At 30.4% G+C, this 1,364-nt stretch overlaps 1 protein-coding gene across 1 annotated transcript; it reads right to left on the bottom strand.

Annotated features, from left to right (window-relative positions):
* Nucleotides 1-694: 694 nt before the first annotated feature.
* Nucleotides 695-1,144, bottom strand: LOC119685284. The gene has a single exon (XM_038099525.1). The coding sequence runs from the start codon at nucleotides 1,066-1,068 to the stop codon at nucleotides 796-798; it is 273 nt and encodes a 90-aa protein (XP_037955453.1). The 5' UTR covers nucleotides 1,069-1,144; the 3' UTR covers nucleotides 695-795.
* Between the last annotated feature and the right edge of the window lie 220 nt (nucleotides 1,145-1,364).

The raw sequence follows: 1,364 nt of genomic DNA, 5'->3' as shown, positions 1-1,364 counted from the left end.
GGGTAAATACTTTCATCAAGACAAGTAAAAGTCGAATTAATAAAGACGTGGTAGCAACACGATCAAGTAAAACTTAAATCGCTTTTGGGCTAGGAACGAAGTTATTTGTTTCTAAATATAACGCCAAAAGAATTCTCTATTATGCTCGCAAAACACTCAAAAATGCTTAGGTATATCAAATCTAATAAATTTGGTACTGTAGTATATATTTCCATAATAGAGTTACGATTTCTATTATGGATTAACTTAAAAATCCGTGTAAATAAAATGAAAACACGTTAAAGAAATCAAATCGGACATATGCTAACTTCTAGTGGAGCCTAGAGAACCCAGCATATATAAAGGTTTTTTGCAGAACATACTATAATTTAGAACCATTAAGCTATCAGGTATTCAGGTAGCATTGGTCACGACCTGATAATGATTAATAGAAAAGGATTTACCAAGACTACATTTCAAATGAAACAATAGGAATTTCAATAAATAGTTGTGTCCGTATGTCCCTTAAACGGAGATATATAACAAAGAAAATTGGAAGCTAATAAATTAATTTATTTTTAGAAAATGTTATGTAAGTATCTAATAAACCGATCCCGTTCATCAAAAGCCAATTAAAATTGACTAAAAATATTTTAATTTAATAAAATAATTTTAATTTTTATTTTTTTATGGATAATTATTTATTTATTTAAATAGTCTTATTCATTTTAAATTTATAAACACAATCTTGAATGATTACTCATAATAATTACTCATAAATAGAAAATATAGCCTATTTAGAAAACATATTCCTATTTAGTTCCTTGAATATTGGTTTACAGCGGCATCATATCCGGGGGGAGGTGGTCTATAGGTGTCAGCTGGCGTACTTTGCATAGGTGGAGCAGCATATGCTGTATTAGGAGCAGCACACGGTCTATTAGGCGCAGCTACTACAATTACTTGTTGTTGTGGATGTCGTCGACAATAACGACATGGCCGACCCCAGTTCCAAGGAAACAGCCCAAACACTCCACGAAAATGATGACACTCAGGTGTAGCCACATCAACTCTGATCTGTTCCGACATTTTTCATGAATACTGTTTAGCTTGCCGTCTTAATTACAGAAAACAATGTTTTCAACTAAAAAAATGCGAAACTGGTAAATCGATTTTAACAATTTGGTAACTGGGATCAAAATTGTAAGCGCTTTTTTATCTTATCAGTACTATTCGTACATTTAAAATGGATCACTTGCTGCGAAACGTATTCTTTTGTTATTTATTTAAAAATAAGTTAAATAACAGAATTTTTGATATAAAAATAATAATGTGTGAAAAAAAAATATAGACAAATTAAATAAATAAAAAAGTCGAATTGTTCG

The sequence above is a fragment of the Teleopsis dalmanni genome, chromosome 2, assembly GCF_002237135.1.
Source record: "Teleopsis dalmanni isolate 2A chromosome 2, ASM223713v2, whole genome shotgun sequence".
Taxonomy (NCBI): Eukaryota; Metazoa; Arthropoda; class Insecta; order Diptera; family Diopsidae; genus Teleopsis; species Teleopsis dalmanni.
This window is presented reverse-complemented; position numbering and strand designations above follow the sequence as displayed.

Coding starts and splice junctions, on each gene's coding strand:
- LOC119685284 (XM_038099525.1), bottom strand. CDS start 1,068: ATGTCGGAACAGATCAGAGTTGATGTGGCTACACCTGAGTGTCATCAT.